At 31.4% G+C, this 22,697-nt stretch overlaps 1 protein-coding gene across 3 annotated transcripts in view; it reads right to left on the bottom strand.

The window, feature by feature from the left end:
* LOC118181591 (protein Wnt-4-like) overlaps positions 1 to 22,697 on the bottom strand; it is a 362,494-nt gene that overhangs the window by 93,567 nt on the left and 246,230 nt on the right. For 2 of the 3 annotated variants that reach the window (XM_085815746.1, XM_085815754.1), the window contains exon 3: positions 2,059 to 2,339. In XM_085815746.1, coding sequence (XP_085671872.1) covers positions 2,059 to 2,339 — 281 coding nt within the window. Of the gene's footprint in view, positions 1 to 2,058; positions 2,340 to 21,140; positions 21,413 to 22,697 lie in introns of those variants that run through there. The other variant, XM_035350745.2, reaches the window with a different exon arrangement.

Below are 22,697 nucleotides of genomic sequence, written 5' to 3'. Positions count from 1 at the left end.
CCATGAAGGTTTCAAATTCGACTATATTAAGTTGAAAAACATGTTCTAACTCCGATAGGCGTGATGTTACAGACTGTAATTAAAGTTATTATTCAGTAAATTATTATCATTAAGCATTTTATATGCTTGTATAGCATACGTAATTACAGACATTTCTGATTTTTTACTCCAAGGCATTAATTATTTGCCAAAAGTATAGATAAAAATTTTGGAATAATGAGGGATCATGCGCAGATAACGTTTATCATGTCAACAGCACGATACAGTAAAATATTCGTTATTTTATTTATAGTTTTCAGAAAGAATATTAATGCCAATATTTTTTAAATTCGAGAAGGGTAAATTGCTTCGGCAGACTTTTGATGTTTTGATCTTTTAGTTTTGAAAAGTTGTGATTTCCAGACAGCCTTTCTCAAGTAATAATGGTGATTCATTAATATAACAACATGAAGTGTTTCCATTAATGTTCAAATAACAATGGAAATTAGAATTTCAAACGTTTTAAATGAGGGAAAAAAAGCTTAAGTCAATTAACAAACATATAGAAATGTTTGAAGCAAATTGAAAAGGAATTAAGATAAGCCACATGTTCATATCGCCATAATTTGGCCATAATCGTTATATATGCAGAATTCTGAATTAGTTCAAATTCTATTGCTCATCCCAAATAACATTTTACATTATTTTTTAACCGTAATATTAATGTATAGTTTAAGATTTTAGTTGCAATATTGTTAGGAAGGCAAATACATGGTGCAGCAGTTTGATAAGCAAATAATCAGTCAGTTTCAGTAAGAAAGTTAAAAATTAGGATAAATTGAATTAAAATTAACAAGATAAGCAAAAATAATTATAAAATTAAAATGCCAGTTAGCCAAATTCTAAGCCTTCTGTTTTTTGTCTTTTCTTTATATTTTCAAATCACCTTACTAGATTTACTTATCTCAATTTTAAATTACAATTTTATACAGTTAACTATCGTTAGTGATATAAATTGTGATTTTAGAATAGCTTGATACCGCAAATGTTTCTCAGAATTAAATGACTTCAGATAATCCTGAAACATAAGGGAAGGTTATTAGAGCCTTGTAATGATAGCTCTTTTTCAAGCTAGAGATTCAACTGCGAAAAATGAAAATTCAACAGTTTGCACGGTTTATGGTTTTTATATCATGCTTATTTCTGATAATATTTATTAAGGGGACTCGTACACCTTAAAACCCATAAGATGTTCGAATAGGCGACTGTTGCAAGAATTGGGATAACTTATTTATTTTAAAAGCAGTTACTACCAACTTTTTACAGCTGACTACATAATATAGCTGCTTTCTGAAATAGTGATCAGAAAGTTTGCGTTGCCACAAATATTTTTATAATTTAATTCGCTTTGTGACAACATTTTTCGTCATGTTTCCAACTTGCGCGCACAGTTTAAAACATTCTGTTTCATAATTTAATTCCATATTTAATATATAGCTTTTATATTAATTCCATATTTAATATATAGATTTCCATATTTATTATTAATTCCATATTTAATATATAGCTTGGAAACTACTGTGAACCTAAAATTCTAAAAATTTCATGTTAAATTTTTATTTTATTGAGTTGAGTTTTAAAATGTATTTTATTAAAAAAAATTTTAATGTTTTCGCCCATAAAATTTTTCAATATTAAAATAGTCATCAGATTGTTGGTTCAGTTAGAAAATAGTGCCCATATAAAGAATTCCATCCAATTTCAAGTATGTACCATTAGCCATTTTTAAAATATCATGCGCGCAAGGTGGAAACACGGCGAAATATTTTGTCACAAAGAGGATTAAATTACAAAATCATTTGTGGCAACACAAACTTTCTGGTTACTAGTTCCCAAAGCAGCTATATCATGTAGTCAGCTGTAAAAAGTTGGAAGTAATTGCTTTTAAAATAAATAAAATAACTCAATTCTTGTAACAGTCACCTATTCGAAGATCATGAGGGGTTTAAGGTGTATGAGTCCCCTTAAGTTGCATTTGCAATTGATTATCAGCTATAAATGTTCGAAAATGGAACTTACCTTTCTCCCTGCTTCATTATTGTGAAGATTCATTAGAGCTCTAGCGCTGGAACGTCCTCTGGCTGCCCTCAAGTCGCGAGCGTCTACGAAGCTCTTGGAGAAAGCAGTGCCATAAGCTACATTGTCTGAACAACCGGACCACTGAAAACCCTCGGAAGAATATCCGCGTACTGTCCGGTCACATCCGCATCGACCTAAAGCCCCACTACTGCAAGCTCGAGTTACAGTGTGGGCTACACCAGCAGCGGAAATAGCGTGAACAAACGCAGCTTCCCTTGTTCCTGAAATAAAACGAAGAAAAACTTAAAGCTAAAAATCAAAAATCAATAGTTTTTCAACGATCAATAGTCTCTTTCAGCAGAATAAACATAAATAAAGACTAATTAAAACTGTAAAGAAAAAAATATAATTTCTTATAAATATTTCTCACTTTTTAGTTTGTATTTCACTTGTAATTAGAGGTTGCTATGAATAAAAAGATATTATTCATAGAAAATTACTTTTGTACTTTTTTCTGTTGTTCAGTGAGAAATCTTTTATCGACAGCTCAAGAAATCCCGAAAATACTCTTAGTCGTTATTATAGAGTTTTTAGCAGCGCTGAGCAAATGTTAGCATTTTGATAAAGGATCTTGATCACAGATGCAAAGCAGAGGTAAAGGGGAAAATATACAGACAACTCCGCTAGAATAGAAAAGCAGTTAAGTAATTTCTGTGACAGAATAGTACTGATGAAAATGAAGATAATATTCAATGCGTACAGTATTAGCCTATCGAAATTTGAAATTCCTACTATACGTATACAGTTAAAAAAAATATTCCCCTTTTCGTACTAAAAATAAATTTTTTTTGCCGTTCATAAAATGTCGAATCTTTTTCTCTATTGTAATTAATGCGACATTGCAATTAATGTAAATAAATGTATTTTTGTAACTGGGCAAGAATTTTGTTGCTGTGTGGAAACATTAAAACGTCGTTCAAAGAAAATCATTCTATATGGAAATTTTGGAGTTAAAAATTTTAATGCTTCTAGAAAAGTATGTTTTTTGAAAATACCATGATCTGCGAACATTCTTTGTATTTTGTTCCGATCACGATGCGATGAAATTTCAAGAAATTTTCTCCTACTCTATTAATCAATTTAACACATCAGAAATATTCTTCACTAACAGCAGCAAAAATTAATCATTGTTCCCTCTAATTTTTCTTATAACCGCCTGGATCATAATTAGGACAGTAACTTTATTCTTAATACGAAGTTTCCTAATTATTCTCGGCACGAATTTCCACAATTCCAAGATTCAGTTCGAAATTTAAGGGATTAATTTAAGAAACTCTAATTTCTCAAATATCGAATAAAATGAATGAATTTTTAATTCTTCTATTATTTTTAATATTTATTATACTTGTTAAATTGTTCTAATGTTAATTTCCATTAGACTTTGCACAAAAGTAAATCGAAAATTAATGCTGCTAATAAACCACGTTAATAATCGTTTTTAAATCGAGTTTTACTAGATTCTAGAATACAAGAAAAAGTCGTTTCCCAAAATTACTTGAAGTATATATCTAAAGTAATGACGTTGAATACGTTTCCTTAGAATTTGATTGGTGTATAAATTAATTTGAACTAAAATGCATTATATAATTTTTTAATTATGTGAGTTATTCCTTCCTCTCTGGTATACATCTTCTATATAAAAATACCGTCCAATTAGGTAATAACTTAACCTAAAATAATGACACCGAAAATGTTGAACCTCGGATCACGAACGTTATATATCACAAAGAATTTAGTCAACGAGAGGTTAGGTTATTTGAATATGGCGAAGCCACTAGAACTAACTGAATATCGTAGAGACCTTCTGATCACGGACAATCTATATTGTGGCAATGTGTTTGAGTTTTACTACTTCGCGTTTGCCTCATTTCGTCAAGAAATTCATTCATTACAGATTTATGTAGATTTGAGTGGCAGGCAGTTTCACTATAAAGTTAGAATAATTGAGCATAGCTATATTGATTTACGTATATAGAATTTTGGTTCTCATATCGATGCGGCCTGAAGTGAAACGTTTCTCTCTTGGCGATTTCACTGCTGATCTCATACTAAATGGAATAGGTGCAAAGGTAGATTTGATTTTAGTAAGTTTAAATCACTGTTGTGATTTTAGGTTAACCTTGCCATCTCGGTTAGAATAAATTAGATAGTTGGAAATTATAGCAGTTTTAAGGAAACTTGTGTTTCAATCAGATCCAGGTGACTGGATAAAATTTAGGTAACTGGTGCTGCATAATTTTTAATTTAACCCTCAGAGGTGATAAAACAGAATAAATTTAAACACCTATTTTTATCTCTTTGTTTTAGGATCACCCATAGGATCTACGCAGACCATCAATTAGATTCTAAATTGTACTGGAACACAGTAAAGGTGTTAAAATATGAACGAGAAAACTTCTGGGATGAAAAAGGTCTTTTGAATTACGAATACTTAAGTCGGCAGCGAATAATTCTCAAAGGTGTTTTGAGGTAACTTCTGCCACATAATTAACAAGCAGCGACTTCTGGAAACATCTTTTTAATCATTCACGTTATAAGGTATTTTCCCACCTTCCTAGCATCCCTTCCTGGTGTGGTGGTCTGCACGCTGGGCGCGTATTCCAGAGGTCCGCGGTTAGATTCCCAGCGAAGGCGGTAGCTAATTTTTCATTTCTCCTGCTTCAAAAAAAATGTCTCTACAGTGGCGCCCAAACTAACAGGGTGTTGGATGATGATTCTTCTCACCCCGATTTTGGAGATTGGGTCCCCTGAAAACCCGAGTCGCCCTTTGAAAGAAGGAGTATATAAGGTATTTCTCTCACCTTCCTAGCGTGCCTTCGTGGTGTAGTAGTTCTGTACGCTGGGCCGGTGTTCCAGAGGTCCGTAGTTCGACTCCAGGCGAAGACGTTTGCTAATTTTTCAACTTGCCTGCTTCCAAAAAAATACCTAATGTCTCTACAATGTTACTTAATCCTCATTAAAAAGGTCCTGGCCGCAAGTGACTTATAAAACAGTGAATTTGTCCTTGAGGAAATTACATCCAGATTATCGTGCAAGGGAAGACTTTTGAGGGCTTTCCCATGTAAGATGTTTTTGTTATCCAAATTATTGTGTTTCTAGGCAAAACCACGGGCTTGGATGTTAACAATCAAATAGTGAAAAAGTTAATTAGGTGACAATAAAAATGACATCAATGACATCACTAAGAAGGAACTGGAATAATTTCAAAAGCCATCTATCTACAAAAGCAATTTTTGAAGGAAATATCTTAGAGGGGAAAGGAAGAAAAATATGATAATAATTCACTGATCTGTAAAATTTGTTTCATGTGATCCGTAAAATAAGCTTTGATGCAATGATATCGCCCTAGCAAAGCACCAGCAAGTTCCAGCATAAGTATTTTCAATGCTAATTCCATATGCCACTTCAGAAACTTTTTAAAATCTAGACAAATTCGGATCACATATGAAGCAGATCACATTGGACAAATTTTGAACGAAAGGGAGACCCTTTTAGTCAACAGCCGCTAAAAGGTAAAGAAAAAATAAAGGAAAATTTTAAGAATACTGATGTTTTTATGGGCAGAGACGTCTCATCCAAATAGAAACATTTGTTCACTTTCTCTTGTTTTCCCCTTATGTCATCTATGCTGTTAGTACAAATAGGGCAAAATTAAATTAAATTTTCGTCCGTTTTACTTATTTAATTATTTTGCTTTATATTTAATTTTTTCCCCCTTGTATTTGCGTTACGGCGAACGGCTTTCAAGAATGAATCGGTTTTAGTACTCATCTTCCATTTAGAAAGATCCTAGAAACACTGTTAAACAGTAACTTTAACCTCAATAGTGCTTAAAATGTTTCCATAATTTCATTAGTTTGAATTACTAATTCCAATTAAAAACGTATTATGTATCCTAGATAGTATTAAAAACGTATTTTAATTTATTTATATGAGCCACTTCTTCGTTTATGGTTTCCATTCCCTTCTTGAAAGGTTAGACGCAAAGTTTTTCGTGAAATTAATCCTATATAGCGAAAATTTTGCGAAAGTTTCCTGCTTGATCCACGATCCTCTGATTTTGCCTTTTTCCCCATGAAAACATTACTGCCCTAATCATTATATATATTATCTGATTCGCTACAATCGACTACTGGATTGAATTGGATTTTTATTGTTCGATAATGGCAAAATACCCGTGAGCAATCTGCCTAAAAAAAGTTATGCACTTGGAGGGCTTTTTAAGGAAACTTGAGTCGTATTCGCGTTACACTTGAGGAAAACTTTGAAACTTCTCACGCAGTTAGTCCGTTCATCGGGATTTGAATCCAGATTGAACTACACGTGTTCAGCGACTCTACCGCTCTCGCGTATATTGATACAGGAAAGAAAAACACTTGTAGCGCTTTACAAAAATCTATGCGCGGCTGCAGACTAAGAACACTGAATTTGATCAGTTCAAAAACACTATGTAGGAATAAGATATTCCAATATTATAGACTAATAATTGTTTACTGAGTAATTATCGGTTGAATCGTTGGGTAATTCTTGTTAAAACGTTAGCTCATAAACATTTCATTAAACTGGCAATTACTTCAATCACAACTTCCAATAATACGTAGGTAACTTTAAAATTTTTGACATTGGGCAGACAATATGCGCCAAAAACAATATTTTTAGACACGTAAATCTGAACTTTCTTATGTCCTCAGATGATAATTTGTGGCAAAAATTGCAATTTATCTACCGTAAAATATAATTTTTGAAAGAACGGAAAGTGGAGCTGACGCAAGAGCATTATGGCGCGCTATGATTTTAATGTGGGGCTGAATTAAGAATGCCTTCAGCGTGTACATTTGACATATGAAAATGAAAAGCATCTCGTACCACTGCATTCAGATGACATAAAGAATTTCGTAGAGATCGAAATTCTCTTCTGGATGAAGAATATATGGAAAACTATAGTACCAGAAAATCTGTCATCCATACGAAAATGTTAATTGAGGATATGCTTAATGAAAACTGTAGTACCAGAAAATCTGTCGGCCATACGAAAATGTTAATCGAGGATAAGCTTAGTATCTACCAAGTGATACAGAAGGAACTTAATATTAAGGGGACTCGTACACCTCCAAACCCGTAAGATCTTCGAATATGTGACTTTTGCAAGAATTGGGATAACTGATTTATTTTACAAGCAATTACTTCCAACGTTTTACAGCTGACTACATATTATAGATGCTTTCTGAAGGAGTAATCAGAAAGTTTGTGTTGCCACAAATATTTTTATTATTTAATCCGCTTTGTGACAAAAGGTTTCGTCATGCTTCCACTTTGCGAGCACAGTTTAAAACATTCTGTTGCATAATTTAATTCCATATTTAATATATAGCTTTTATAACATTTGGAAACTAATGTGAACCAAAAATTCTAAGAATTTTTATTTTATTTGGAGTTGAGTATATGAAATGTATTTTATTAAAAAAATCTGTGGTGTATTCGTGCATAAAATTTTTTAATATTAAAATATTCATCATACTTTTGGTTCAGTTAGAAAATAGTACCCATATAAAGAATTCCATCAAATTTCAAATATGTACCATTAGCCATTTTTAAAATATCATGCACGCAAGGCGGAAACATGACGAAACATTTTGTCACAAAGCGGATTAAATTACAAAAAATATTTGTAGCAACACAATCCTTCTGGTTACTAGTTTCTAAAGCACCTATATTATGTAGTCAACTGTAAAAAGTTGGAAGCAATTGCTTTTAAAATAAATAAAATATCCTAATTCTTGCAACAGTCAAATATTCGAAAATCATAAGGGGTTTAAGGTGTATGAGCCTCCTTAAATCCGTAGCTATGTAAAATTACTCATGCATACGAAAACAATTAACTTAATAATACAACAAAACGCCAAAAATTAGAGTCACAATCAGTTAAGAAAGCCTAAAATTACTTATTGATAGTGGATGGTAAAAAGACAAATAGCTATGAAAAATTAATATATGCCGTTTCCTTCAGCAATGTAAGACTGGTCAAAGTCATTAAGTCAATGGGACACTACACCACTAAATGTCTTCCAAAATCTCTTCAGGAAGTGAAAACGGCTTATGCTTCACCATGATAAATGCATCTTTTCATTCAGCCAGGTTGACAGTGAAAGTTCGTGAACGAAAGACATCAAAGTAATGGAACACGCACCCTATTCTTCTAATCTTGCTACGTGTAAACTTTGCATACATTTTTTAATATAAAATAAAATTTATGTGGCCGTCGTTTTTATTGCGAAGACAAGATTTATGGAACTATAAAAGCACATTTTTCACCGACTCCAAGAAATGGGTAGTTTGAAGCATTTAATCTTTAGAAAATAGGACTTGCATTGAATGCATTGATGTTGAAGGAAACTACATTGAACACATCTTAGATCTGGTATGTTTAACTTGTTTCATTTAGCTGTATCTTAAAAATTTCAGAGTGACCCTCATAAAGCAATGAACAATGACTGCATTACTGCTCCGCTGCTCTTTTCATAATTAAATCTGATTGGCATGATCCGGAAGCACTTAAACTTATACTTTCCTCAACCGAAGATTTCAAGAAGAATATTATTAAATTTTCAGAAATCGCTGTAAAACTGCTAATTTGGGAATACTTTACAGATAGATCACAACCTCTTAAAGACATTATTTAATACTTTAGAAATAATGAATCTAATTCAGGTGAAATTTTTCAAAGATACCAATTATTTTTGTAAAATACAGCACGAAGATGGAAACTGAATTTATTTCTATTGCTTAAATAATATTAATACCTAGTTATGAGCCAGGTTATGTTTGACTAGAAACAAAATTATGAAATTTAATTTATTCTTCAAAATTTAAATTGCTTCTTTACTTTGTAATCTTTCGAAATTTTTTAAAATTTTAACGCGCTAAAACAAGATAATACTTTTAAAGAACTTTTTTTGAATTTATTACATGCTTAATATGGCACAGATATCCATATATCTGATTGTTACTGTACATCACTCTGTAGATCCAACGCCGCCCTGAAGTTCAAAATCAATTATCAAGAATTCTATTTCGATCAGATTATTTCAAACCAAAAGTAGTAGAAGGAAATGGAATTATACGGATATATACTATAGTTATATCATGCTTTCCACAAAATTGATCTTGCACGATGGAGGGCAAGCCAAAATGGTACCTAAAAGCAGGGGTCATCAGCGAAGTTCTTGAAGAGAAATCGTGAAATAATATGATGAACAAATGCTTTTTAAATTCCCGAGGGGGCGGAACAAAGCGAAGAAATACTCAGGTAAAAATGAACATGAAAAAGACACAATAAGAAAAGCAAATGGAAACTAAGACGTAAAAATAATGTGAGATGATGATTGAAAACAGAAGTGTAGTATGAGAGAGAATAACCGTAAAATGTTCTTCAAAAACATGAGCTGCGTGCCGTATCTATTGCTGTTTTGGGATTCTTGTATTAATTGTGTTAACGGTGATATCATGACTAAAGGCAAAAAATTAAGCAATGACATTAATAAAGTTTAACAAATAATTTTTGCTTTAGCATTGCTCTGCAACGTATTTCTTGATCACAGTTCTTATTGTATATATCAGACTTGAAACATCGGTAAATTTGTAGGGTTACTTTTGTAACCGAAGCTCTGAAAATTATTAGTTAAAATCCCGCAGACCCTACTAGACAGATAGCAAGTTATTGCTATGTCTTAAATAGTCACAAAGTCCTTTTTTGGACTTTGATATCATCACGAATAACCACTGATCTAAAACTTCCTCATCTTTCAATGTTTAGTATCCTAGCAGATACTATCTAGAACTCGTTGGACCCCATGAAAGGATGAGTTTGCAAACTAGACGGCATTTGTTTCAGTTTCTATAATATTTACCGTAACATTAGTTATTACATAAGTCAAATATTTTTTACAGCGTATGTATTTTTACATCATATATAATGCAATACCTAGAAAATTAAATAGGATATACATCCACGTTACATAAGTCCACAGTAATCATGATACAAACATGATATGCCCACGATACGTATTTTATATCATTTATTTTTATAATTCTCATGAAATCTGTTAACGTATAAGTTTTTTGTTTTATATATAGTAATTTGTCATCAATTGTTTTCATTGCATTATAGATTTCTATTTATATCTAAAATCATAAATGTTTCCAATCTGAAGCAGATCTTGGCCAGTTTTGCATAAATTTACACGAGCACTCTTGTAAATACAGTTTTACATAGCATTAAATATACTGTTTTATCATACTATACAATTTTCTAAATTTCTCATAATACATGCATTTTTCGTAATATATTATATATACGGTTATTATTTACGTTCTATATAATATTCTCATTACACAGAATTTGTTTATGTCAAATGTATATTATTGCATATGTCCAAGTTTTGTTTTTTACTCTACTATTACAATATATGCAATAACTGAACTTCAAATACTATGTTTGAGTTATATGGTTCAAATGAATAAATATAGAACAATATACATTATAAATTTCTTACAAAATGTACCCCAAATAATACAAATAATAAATTTCAAAAAATAAAATATTATTTGAAACCAAGTACGTTACACTGAATATATTTCACTTAGATACATTTGCGTAAGACTAATACTATCACAATATTATACTCATCTTTTACAATTTTATATACTATTCATATATAAGACCATTGAAATATTATCACAATAATATCGCATCACCCTCTCAGCGTAACGGCCGGAAAATTCCGTATAGAAGGCCGCCTTCTATATGAAAATTTCTACTAGCTTTTAATGTATCTGATAGTTCAGAAAAAGGGATGTCAAATAGAACATTTAAAACACAAGAATTTAATGTAATTTAGTTTTGTGAATACAATATACATCGTCTAAAAATTGTGTGAACAGCCTCTGTACATTACACATGAAAATTTCTACTAGCTTTTAATGTATCTGATTTCGGTTTGGAAGTATACTGGAAGAAAAGGAATTAAGGTGCAAAATGAGAGAGTCATTTTTAAATTAAAACCAAGAAAATACCACTTATTTATGACATTTTGAGAAACTTTGAAATTTCAGAGCTAAACCCGTAATAATTTAACCCTCGGAGCGTTAAATTATATATGCATTACTAAACACTAGTATGCTTTATGCAATCATTTTCAATTAGCGTTTATAGAAAAACCGACTTTTTTGAAAAACCGGTTTTCGAATTCAATATTTCCAAAAAACGGTTTTAACCGGTTTTCGAATTCAATATTTCCAAAAAACGGTTTTAACCGGTTTACGAATTCAACATTTCCAAAAAACGGTTTTAACTGGTTTTCGAATTCAAGATTTTCAAAAAACGGTTTTAACCGGTTTTCGAATTTTTGTTAAGAAAACAGAATTGGGAAAAATATTTTATTCATTTTATATAAAATGAAAAATGAAATCAATATGGAAGTCAAAATAATAAAAAAACATTAAGGATTACATATACATATACAAATTATAAATACATATACACATAACACAAAATAACGAAATCAATATCAAAGTCAAAATACAAAACAAATTAAGGATTACGTAAACATATTACTCACACAAAATAGCGAAACTCAAACAAAAATTTCAAATAATATTTATATTATTTTCACTAATTTTAATTTTTCCTAAGAAAATAGGGTTTTAAAAAACATAAAATATCCACCGATTGGTGGCTAAATCTTCTTATTTTGGACACAATATTCCCTGAAATTGAACATACTCGTTCGCTAGCTATTGAGCTTGGTTTTATAGTTTTTTTTAATAGTTTCAAATAACAAATAACACTATGTTATCAATGTAATAACAATTAAAATTATAGTTTTTTTCCTAGTTGTTGCCTCAAATACTCAAAATTGAGCTTTCAGTGCCGTTGGATTTGTAAGTTTTTCTTTAGACCTCAAGAAACTTATGAATTGATTTTTCCATGGTTTTTAAAAAAGCATTAGTCTGTCGATTTGCACTTCATTAGAATCTGTTTCCACATAAAAATTGGAAAATATTCTAGACAATATATTTCCAGATAACTTAATAATTTCAGTTTTTGAAGCTAAAGAAAGTACACAAGATTTCTAAACTAGAAATGTTTTTTGGATTTTGCAAATACAGCAAAAGGGTTGCTATTTCTACTTGTTTTCTTTCTTGAATTCGTTCCTTTAAAATATATAATAATTTCAAACTTACTTCAGTGTTTAAAATTTTGTTCATTTAACATGAATTCAAATATACCTCCATTTGTTAGTAAATTGGCATCTCGTCGCCCTAAGCCTTCAGCTGCTAGACGAATTGGTCCCAAGACCTTTATGAAGTTATAAAAGTTTAGGATATTGAGCTTCATTCCACATATAAGAACCACTATCATTCAACGCTAAAACAAAACATTCTTTTACTGCCAGGAAATCTGCCAATCATGTCATCCATACTAATTCACCTGGTTTTGCAGTTAAGAATTAAATTTAATTCCTTTGCTTTTTCATTTTTTATATAATTTTGAAGAATGGTGGATATTTTAAAATTATTTTCTACATAATAATATCACTTGGTTTTCGAATGTGATGAATTTACTTTAAAAACCGTTTTTTAAACCGAGTTGAAAACCCGTCAAACCCTATTTTCAATGTAATAACAATTAAAATTATAGATAGATACTTTTAAACTAAATTACATTATACATTATTGAATTATACATGCATTATCCAGTGATGGTTGCTATGAGGCTGCTAAGGTTATTTTTGAAAATTCTTGTTTAAAGTCTAAATACTGGGCATCTTGATGAGTTGTCCGAATGACTTGTCTCATGTACGAACCCGAGGTTGTTATTTGTAACACAGCAGTTATTACAATATTCATTTTCTGACTTAACACTTTTCTATAGTGTGATATTTACTACACATTGGGGAACTGTTTGCAATATTCTTTCGAATCAACAGCAAATCAATATTCTTTCGAATGTGTGAAGCACACTGGCTCAACACTGATTCCCAGCTGTTAGGGTTTGATGGCTGGAATTAACTGTGTTTTCATGCTTGAATCTATAATATACTCAGTACTCACAAGGTTATAACAAGGGCTTAAAATAATCTTTTTATTTTAGTCTAAAGCGAACGTAAAGGCACAACTTGTGCTACAGACCAAACCACCATTCATAACTATATATATTAAGCAATAACAGACAAATTCAGACACTGATAACGTAGTCTAAGACTACATATGCAAGTTAGGTCAAAGTATTTTATCATAATTAGTTCCACTATAAAATTAGGTGTTATTCCAGATATCGAGCTACAGATGGGTGTGAATAGTGTCAGTTAGAAAAAAATCTTGTACTTAATTTGATTAATAGTTACAATACCTTTGGAATCCTTGACACAATTATTACAGATTTAAAGTGAATTAGAGTACCATAAATTAAATTCAGGTTATTTCAATCGCTTGATATTATTTCAAAGGAAAGTAGCTTTATGCTTATTGATGTTATTTATTTACATGATTTAAATTTTATAATAACTAAATTATTTTATTAATATAAAACAATAATATAGCACAGCACATATTTTAAGAAACTTTTTCATATTTTAAGATTTTAGGTTATTGCAAAAGGTACGTAGACTGCTTTATTATGTTCAAAAAATAATTATCCTAGAAACATTGATAAAAATCTGATATGTACACCACATGACTTCCTTGTACGCAATATTAAATTATACGCATTTTTTTTCTTGAGTTTCATTTAAATTGATTGGATTGAATAAAATCTACTGCGTCGACAGCGCATAAACCACAATAGAATAAATGCACTCTTTAAAATTCACTATATTTGTTTACTATAATGACACTCTGAATGCACAAAATTTATATCATTTGAAGAATTATCTTATCGTTGCCACATGTTCCGTTCAAATACTATAATAAAGCTAGAACGATGTATGAAAGAAATTAAGCAAACAAAACAGAAAAGAAACAGTTTTTCACAGACGATTTAGTATTTCTCATTCAATTAATTCAGTTCTCACTTCTCGACAGGGAAAAAATACATAAAAACTCAAAATATCTGTATTAAAAATTACGAAGTAAATCTTAAACACTTATTTCCTCGAAAAAATTCCAGAAAGGATTAAGCATGATTTAATTCGTAATAATAAATGAAGGAGTTATTTTTGTTGTTGGGAAGCTTAGTCTGTCCAGATTGGCAATAAATCTACAATTCTGCTGTTTCAAATGTAAACAAATATGTCCGCCATGTTATTTAAAACTTAACCGCACTTAAACAGCTTTTAAATTGTTGATAATTGTACAAATATTGCTTCCAGAATTACGAAAGGCATAAAAACCTTAACCGGAAGATAAGAAGAACATAATTCAATCATTTTTAAAGCAAAAAATGTACAATTTACAAACGTATAAAGAAACTGAGATCACTGTGCCGAGTAACAGAGGAGATATATATATATAAATGTAGTATTTATATACGTTTGGTTTAATGTATGTAATAAAGAATGTTTTTTTTTAATATTGGTGTTGTGTTCAAGCAATAAAAATATTTTACTTTGTTTAAATGCATAGTTTTTGTCGAAACAAAAGCTTACAGATTAAAAAATGCAGAATTCTCCTTGAATTACGTAGTTGGCTTTAAAGAGAAAACAGCAACTTCAAATACCTGATTTTTCATATATCTGGATAGGTTAGCTGGCTCGAAAATTTGGAAGTTTATAGCACACTTTTTAATGGTAATATAACAGTTGATTTAAATGAAATGTCCGTTAATTAGGAAATTTTTTTTTCTTAAAGGGAAATCAATTAATTTTACAAATGAAATCGGGAGTCTTATGAACTTCAAGCTCACGGTAAATGCGTTTACATTTGGTGTTGCAACATCAATAAAGACACAGAATTTTCTTTTGAGCCGGTATAAACCTTTCGTTTCATTATTTTATTAATCGATTTCCAAACAGCTCTAACCCAATATTTAGTTAACTAAAGTTAAACGCTATGAGAAAAAATATTTCTCATAACCGCCCTCATTAACAAGTATGAGGTTTTGTCATTAACTTTAAAGCAGCTTTTACATCTTTCAATCTGAACTGCAGAAAGTTCTACTTCACGTTACTTCCAGATTAATGATTCATGTTTATCCCAAACCGCTATTTCCATGGTAAAAGAAGAAACTTCAACAATTAATAGAGCAATATACATTCCCTTTTCTACAGAAGGTAAACACAGGTGAGAATCTAATCAGTTTCTAATCGAGCAACCAAGGCCAACGCTCTCCATTTATTACCCAATATTTTATTCCCGGCTACACTTTTAAGGCTGTTCGACACCTGAGACGAGGTCTAATATGGTGATAAGGACGTTAATATCCAATTAAGGATGCAGTGAAGGACATAGAATGAAGTCTGATCTTAGACGAACACACAAGGAAAAAAATAACGTGCACAATATTTGCACCAAGAGACGGAGAAAGAAAATAAATTTCTCAGCATTCTTGTTGGCTGAAGCAAGATATATTTGTAAGCATTTATTCCAGGAGCGTTGGAGAGACTTAACATAATTTACCACATGCTGCTGAAGTTTTAATTGACGGAACCGGTCTCTGATTGGAATCTGGTATTAAGCACGTCTTGCAATTTATAATCACTCGCTCATTTCGTTGTTAAATGTTAGACGCTGAAGACGTTTCCAAATCAGCAACTGAACGATTGTTATTCAAATGCCGCTTAATTTCCATGCAATTTGTTTTTATGCTAATGATCAGTCGGCACGAAACTAAGTAGAAAATTAATAAGGGTTTAGTAAGTTAGATCAACGTTATCATACAAAACTCTTCTCTTGGAAATAGTAAATTCGATGTTTCATATGCAGATCTCTTTTCTAATGGCACATTTAAAAGCGTGTAACTGTTAGAGCATTATACTTGTACAGAAATACGTTGGCTAATACACGGAAGCAGTATATAGGGTCATTTGGACCAGAATGGTTAGAAAATTATTCCATAAACTAGTCAATCAACAGAATTTTGACACAGGGAACACTGAGATTAACTATTAGACACAAGGAAATTCAATAACGTGCTGAAATTTCTCATAACTGTGGCACGGATCAAATGTTTCGTTGCTAGAGCAAGAAGACTGCCCTCTGAGAGTAGCCCTTTAAGTGCTTCTGAGATTCAGGAAATTGAAATAGTCTGTGTTTGCAAAGCTAAGATGGATTTCTTGACACCTGAAAGTAGGGCACTTCAGTCTGACAGTCAACTTCCTTGAGCCAAAATGAATATGTAAACATTCATCTTGGCTCCCTTTCTTGATAAAAAACAAATTCTTCGAATTAAAGGAGGGCTAGAAGGAACCGAATATATGGTTGATGAAAAACATGTCTTCCTAAAGATTCCAAATTTACTGAATTAATTGTAAAGAGAGAACATAACAATGTTTTACACGCAGCAGTTGCTGCAACTTTAGCCAAACTAAGACTGACGTTTTAGATTTCTAAAGGCCGCCATTTGGTGAAGAAAGTCATAGGAAACTACTTAATATGTTAAAAATATGCAGTAAGACCAACGAAACAAAGGACAGCTCAGTTACCTAACGACAGGATTGTAGAAACACTACCTTTCTATGTTACCGGTGTAGATTTCACAGGTCCTATTTACGTCAGATCTCAAAATGACATTCAGATATCATACTAAGTATTGTTAAGTGAGCTGTTATACAAGCACTACATCTGGAATTCGTTTGAAATATGTCTGTAAATAAATTTATTCTCCGATGTTTCATCTCAAGAAGAAGAAACTGTCGCACATTTTATTCGGACAATGCGAACATATTCAAATATGCTGCCAAAGATTTACAATATCTTTACAGCATAATTAAAGGAACAGACTTTCGAAATTTTTAGCAACTGAAGGCTTGACCTGGAAATTTACTGTAAAGCCCGTACCATGGTTGGAAAGATACTGCGAACGCTCTATGAAGAGCATAGAGGAACCGTTAAAAAAGTTATAGGCAGAGATAAATTGAATTTTGAAGAGTTTATGACTGTTCTGAGAGAGAGAAAAAAAATGAAAAAGCGGGTAAAAAAGATCTAAAAGGGATCAAATTTTAATGGTCGCCCCAAAGAGCTATTTTAAATTTTAAAAGATTAATATAGTTTAACTGTAAAGATTATCAACAGTTGGCCCTGGTGGAATTGACGAAACACTTAGTGGGATACTAGATGAATATGCATTTCGACTAACATGGGAACGTTATATATCTTCTGTCTATTCGAAAAATGAAAACATATACACGTTATTAAATGATTTTAATCAGATATATTCAGAATTACACGCATTTCTATTTAACTCCATTCAATTTGAAAGTAAAAAAAAATATATTTTAAAAGTGAAAAAATAAATTACGTAATTATGTACAAATATTTGATGTTTTTAATTAGATGTATCATGAAATAAAGACGTTTTATTTAACTGAATACAATTCAAAGTAAAGAATACCGTTCTTAAGAGCTGCATCTGTTTATTTTAAATAGTTTAGTTTGTTCATCTATAACAGACAGATTAAATTTGAAACAAATATCTTACATTTTGCCGAATAACTAATAGCCCTTTTGGGGAAGGGCGAAACTGAAAAACTTCAGATATTAACGGTCGCCCTAAAAGGGTTTGTTAGGGTTATTTACGCTATCCATGAGCTCGCAGCCTACCAATCTGCTGTTGCACTCCCTCCTGCTAACCCCCTCTTTTATTTATTTATTAATTTTTAGCTTTTTTACGCCATATATACCATCCAAGAGCAAAATCACAAAAAATTTATACTTTGGCGTACATTTTTATATTTTTTCAGTCTTTTCTCAGTTTATCATATCAATAGCCAGTTTTCTTAGTAAGATGGCTACTACGTGATTTTTTTTTTGTCTTTTTACTATTAACTTTTTATGTGTTAACCTTATTTATTTAATATCACGTTATTTACAGTTACGCAATATATACTTCAATTCTACAGCAAAATCACAAAATATTTAAAAACAGCATTATCACGTTCTTTGCACTTACGCAACATATACTTCAATTCAACAGCAAAATCACAAAATATTTTAAACAGCATATCTTTAGAATTCAGTATATAGTATTAGAAGTTGCCATGCATATTTTTTTATATTCGCTATATTATTTTTTAAAAACTAACCAAATAGTTATTATTAACACGAAAGGTATATAATGGTTTTAACGAGTCCAGCTAGTGTAATTGCATACAAATATTGAATATTTCTATTAGACAACTTATTATTTAAACTTTCCATATTAAATTTGAAAGTTTCTTAGGCTTTACTAAAGGCCATACGCTAGCGCGTCGAAGATAAAAGCGTTTCTAAATCGCTTTATGTATTATTTATCGTTTACATTATTACTCAGTAATTTTCCTATTAAATTTCAAAGTATCTTAGGCTTTACTAAATGGCCATACGCTAGCGCATGGAAGGTAAATTTGTTTCATTTCCGGCTGCGGAAACTCATTGCTTTCATAGAGCCGAGTTTGTTAAGTAAAATTGTGAGAAAACTGTTTTAAAATTTTCCGAATGGCAACAGTCTCGCGGCTGGAGATAAAGATGTTTCATTTCGAGCAGTGTTGCCACTGCTCGCTTTCAAATCGTTGAGGTTGTTAATCAAAAATTCATTGAAGATTTCAAATTATGATATAAATAATAAAACAAATTCGAAATTCAAAATTTGAACATCCAGGTGCATATGTTCGAGTGAAGGACTATGTTTTTAAAAATTTTACGCTTCTAGATATAATCCTTTTTTGACAATTCGACGAAAATACATGCATACATGCAGATTCTTCGTTATTTAAATTCTTTAAAAGTAATACAGGGGGATAAAATTTAGGGGCAACGATCTGAAAACGTGATACGCCATTTATAGTGAACCAACGTAAAATCCCATTTCAAGACCATTCCAGCTCCTTTTGGATTAAAAATAATATGTACGTAATATATGTATGTAAATAATATTTCACTTTAATGTATAAAAGGGTGAGAAGATGTAATTAAATTACTGATAAAGTATACTGATAATGCAGATTTACAAGAAATGATTCTGTAATTTATAGAAGAAGATAATATGGATATAAACACGAAATTTTATTCAAAGATTTTCAGGAAATAAATGGAAGGAAGAAATGAAGTTCTATATTATTTATTTTTAAAATATAGATTCTTTCACTGAAAGAAGCACATAATTCAAGAAAGAACTTTACAAATGCTTGATTCTGCACTACAAAATCTGTAAAGATCTCTCAAAAGCTATCTTTGGTAAATGAAAGTAACAAACCTTTTATGCGAAAACAGAAACAAGAACCAGTGGAAAATAGCTAGGAAGTTTAGTATAAATTTTCTAAAAAAGAGCGCTATGTTTCAAACTGAAGTATGAAGCTAACAAGGTGAGGATATTCTGCCATTAAGAATGCTACAATTCAAAATATTGAATATTTCTATTTAGACAACTTATTATTTAAACTTTCCATATTAAATTTGAAAGTTTCTTAGGCTTAACTAAAGGCCATACGCTAGCGCGTGAAAGATAAAAGCGTTTTTAAATAGCTTTATGCATTATTTATCGTTAAAAATTATTGAAAATTGTTAAGAAGGTATTACTGTTACTACACTGCCAAAACAAAAAACAAAACAAAACAAAAATCTGAAAAGTTTCAGATTTTAAATTACGTCCAAAGGAGCGTTTTTTTAACATTTTGTGTGTTACATTTATTTATTAAATATCACGTTCTTCGCACTTAAGGATAAAATTCAGGTCAACAGCAATATCGCAAAAAAATTTTAAAATAAGCATATCTTTAGAATTTCCGATACAAAGACTCATGCACTGGAGATAAAAATGTTTTTCCTGTACAACGTTACCATGGCTTGCTTTGAAATCCTTGATGTTGTTAATAAAAAATTCGTTAAAGTTTTACAAAATATGAAATCGATAACAAAAAAAATTCCAAATTTGGTCTTCCATATGCCCATATTCGTAGGAGGATTAAGTCATTCAAAATCCAATGGCTCTATGTACCATTGTTTTATCACAATGCGAGAAATATACATACATTTATGCAGATTCTTCATTATTTAATTTTTTCAAATATAATGCAGGACTCTAACATTTGGTGGCAATAGCTTGGAAAGTGAAACGGACATTTATAGTGATTCAACGCAAAATCGCAAAACGAAAACGATAGTCCTTCAGGGACTAGAAAAAACGCTGGACTAGAAAAACCCGTTGGACTAGAAAAAACGCTGGTATTGCTTGTGGGTGAAAGGGAAAAAGTAAAAAAGCTTTAGTTCACGTTAACATACAATATAACCATGATAACTTTGTTCAGTTACTAATAGTTTTAATAAACATACTTTTGCTAGTTATAAAAACAGAATAATGCAATTTGATTAATTTTGCTTCAAATATCTGCTTCGCACAACGCGGAATCTCATATTCTCCAGTAGTTCAAATCACGGCTTGCGAACTGACAGCATGGGTGTTACGCCCTTGCATAACTTTGAGTTAACTTCGCTTAAAATATCCTTCACAAAGGCATCCATTCTAGGAGATATCCCCTGCGTACTTTGACATAATCCAAACAGTCTAGTTCATACAACCAGTTATCATGGATTTCTACACATATTTCTTCATGTTCCTACCATGTTCTGCATCAAAATGAATTATTAAGACCATCTTAAAAATTAACGTAAACATGCTGATATTTTACAATGAATTGTTGACATTTAACTGTCAAAACTCTGAAATAATACACATTATCTTAAAGACCATTTTTAAAATAGACCTACTGTGTAGCTGATACGAACTCCTGATCATTTTTCTTATCAGCCGAGCGTTTCTAAATCACGAATAAGATGAAAAAAAATTTCAGCATCCATCTTAATTCTACCAAGAATAACTATGAACAACGAACCTGTAATTTGTCCACCATCCCATGCAATGGCGCAGACAAGCTTCCAACCTCGCTGCCTATAATTCAACCTTCTCTTCTCTTCGGGACTGTAAGACAGATTTATAGCTTTTTGTTCGCAGCTATTTATCGCCATTTCTCGAGCTCATGGAACTCTCTATTGGAACAAATTTTCGTTGAATTAATTAAATACTCCCAACGAATTGATAAAGATCTGCTGCAACACGTACGCTTCACCCCTTTTGGGTTAACATGATATTAAAAGACATAACAAGTTAAAATTATAGATCCGTAGTGGTAGGGGGTGCGTAAGTTGATAGCGAGTAATATTCCAGAACGTGTGTGGTCTACGAAAGCTGGTTATAATTCTTGTTTCGTTAAAAAAATACGCTTCTGGGAAATCAAATCAGAGGTTGGCGACCGCACTGAATTACGGCGAAGAAAACATGCCAAATAAATTTTCATTCGGCGGCCAGTGGTGTCAGAAGGTAGGTTCATCTGATAATGTAGGTAATACCTCACCTTTTCAACAACGCCAATTAAAAGCCTAGGAATGAATTCATGTACGTGACACATAGAACAATGTCTGATTTATTGGTGTCATTCATTCTACATACTCTCAGAAGTACAAATGCAAGCAGGATGTAATTAATCTAACGCGAAGTCCAACATAAAATGTAACTCTACAACTTCTTTTCCCTTCTCTTAAACAGAAAAATCCTATTAAGTGTTTAGGATAATTGGTTTACAGAAATCTCTGTTCAAGATATTAATTTTAGCAATGTTAGTTCTTAACTAAAACTGAACGGCTTTAAGTGCTTTATAAACCCATTCGTAATCAAGCCAAATTTACGTTATTTAAGCAAACAATGCACACCTTTGGTAGCTGGGGATGATGGTTCGGTAAAACCATCGAAACCAGATCTGTGGAAATTTGCAAATTTAAACGCTGATTTTTGTTGTTTGACTTCTAAATTAATACTTGCTCGGCGTGTTATGTTATCTTAATACGTGCCTTTATTATAAAGGTGTTTATTTATGGATACACACGGCAAGTAACAAACTGCCTTTCATATTACTGCCATCAGAACGCAAATATGAAATAAAATAAATTTAAAAAATAAAAAACTGAAAGCTTCCAGATTTTATATTAAGCCCAAAGGGGCGTTTTTTTAACGTTTTGTGGTTTAGCTTTATTTATTAAATATCCTGTTCTTCGCATTTAAACCACATAAAATACAATTCAACAGCATTACCACAAAATATTTAAATACAGCATATCTTTAGAATTTCCGATAGACAGTTTCACACGCTGGAAATAAAAATGTCCCCCCCCCCCTACAGGGAGTGTTGCCGTTGCTTGCTTCGGAATCGTTGAGTTTGTTAATCAGAAAGTCTAAAGTTTTACAAAATATAAAATAGATAACAAAACAAATTCGAAATTCAAAATTCGGGCGTCCAGGTGCTCATGTTCGGGTGGAGGATTATGTTATTCAAAATTTTTCACAATGCGAAAAGCCTACATACATTCAAACAGATTCTTCAATGACTCGCCGTTTA

This window comes from Stegodyphus dumicola, chromosome 1, assembly GCF_044657685.1.
Source record: "Stegodyphus dumicola isolate Sdum_Otavi_A_Nest chromosome 1, ASM4465768v1".
NCBI lineage: Eukaryota > Metazoa > Arthropoda > Arachnida > Araneae > Eresidae > Stegodyphus > Stegodyphus dumicola.
This window is presented reverse-complemented; position numbering and strand designations above follow the sequence as displayed.